This window comes from Sander lucioperca, chromosome 11 (assembly GCF_008315115.2).
Source record: "Sander lucioperca isolate FBNREF2018 chromosome 11, SLUC_FBN_1.2, whole genome shotgun sequence".
Classification (NCBI taxonomy): domain Eukaryota; kingdom Metazoa; phylum Chordata; class Actinopteri; order Perciformes; family Percidae; genus Sander; species Sander lucioperca.
Genome location: NC_050183.1, coordinates 13,945,270 through 13,946,428, shown reverse-complemented (window position 1 = coordinate 13,946,428; position 1,159 = coordinate 13,945,270). Strand labels below are relative to the sequence as shown.

Genomic DNA, 1,159 nt, shown 5'->3' with positions numbered 1-1,159 from the left:
CATGATATCAACTTGAACCTGACAAACATGTCTATATATAGGCTACTGCATTACTAATATACTGTATACATGACGTTTACAGTACAACGTTAATAGTGAAATTATTTCCTTGCATTCCACAACTAAAGAACGAGTTCATTACAGGTTCAGTACGGGATCATGTTGCAATGACTCAAACGTTCTCAGGACTTTGGGGGATTTTATTTTTCCATTGTTTCCATGGCGATAAAAGACAAGCAAAGAAACTCAACAACAATGTTTATATTATTATTTTAACCCTTGTGTTGTCTTCCCGTCGACCTGCAACTTTGGGTTTTTCTGGGTCGAAATTTCAACATTTTGTTGTTCTTATTCTACACTTTTAGACGTTTTTGTCGATTTTATAAAAAAAAAAAAAAAAATTCTCACTTTTTTTTAACAAGTTTTTTGTCACCTTTGGCGATGATTTAGATTTTTTTTTTTTTTTTCACTTTTTCCGATTTTTTTGGTCACTTTTTTCAGCGTTTTTGTAGCTTTTTCCAACATTTGTCTTTTTATCAACATTATTTTGTCGTAGTTCTGTTATAGAAAGTTTTTGTAAACGGGTCAAGTTTGACCCGAGGACAACAGGAGGGTTAATAACCAGAGGTGACGTATGAGAGGTTGAGTAAAGATGCTTCAACACAAACATTGTGGTTTGGCCGACTCAGGAACAACCAGTGGTGTAGTCTAATGTATTGTAGTGGGTATACTGTACTGTATATGTATGAGCCTATACTGTATATATGGGTGTCCTCCCCCAGGGAAGTTTTGAGCATCAACGACTTCATTTCCTGTATTCTCACACGCTTTTATGCACCAATTTACGGTGGAAATCCCTTTATTTAGCCTATGTGAAGATGAAAAATACAGATGACAATTCAAAATATATGAAAAATATAATGGAAAGTACGTTGTTATGTCGTGTCATTGGGCATTTTTAAGTGGGTATATGGAAATCCTGGAGTTTTCTTAGTGGGTATACTGCGTCTACCTGCGTATCACGTAGACTACACCACTGGGAACAACCTCAGCAAACCAGCAGCGGTACAACTACACCTACCTTCTCTTCCTGCAGCGTCTTTTCCAATATAAACGGACCCCGATGATGAGGATGAGGACGAGGAGGATGAAGGGGATG

The 1,159-nt window shown here is 37.0% G+C and overlaps 1 protein-coding gene across 1 annotated transcript in view; it reads right to left on the bottom strand.

The window, feature by feature from the left end:
• Positions 1 to 960: 960 nt before the first annotated feature.
• LOC118496207 (octapeptide-repeat protein T2-like) overlaps positions 961 to 1,159 on the bottom strand; it is a gene marked incomplete at its 5' end in the record, with an annotated part of 3,714 nt that continues 3,515 nt past the window's right edge. Inside the window, one exon of the mRNA XM_036006939.1 lies at positions 961 to 1,159. This exon is cut by the window's right edge and continues 6 nt beyond it. Within this exon, the coding sequence (XP_035862832.1) occupies positions 1,029 to 1,159 (131 nt within the window).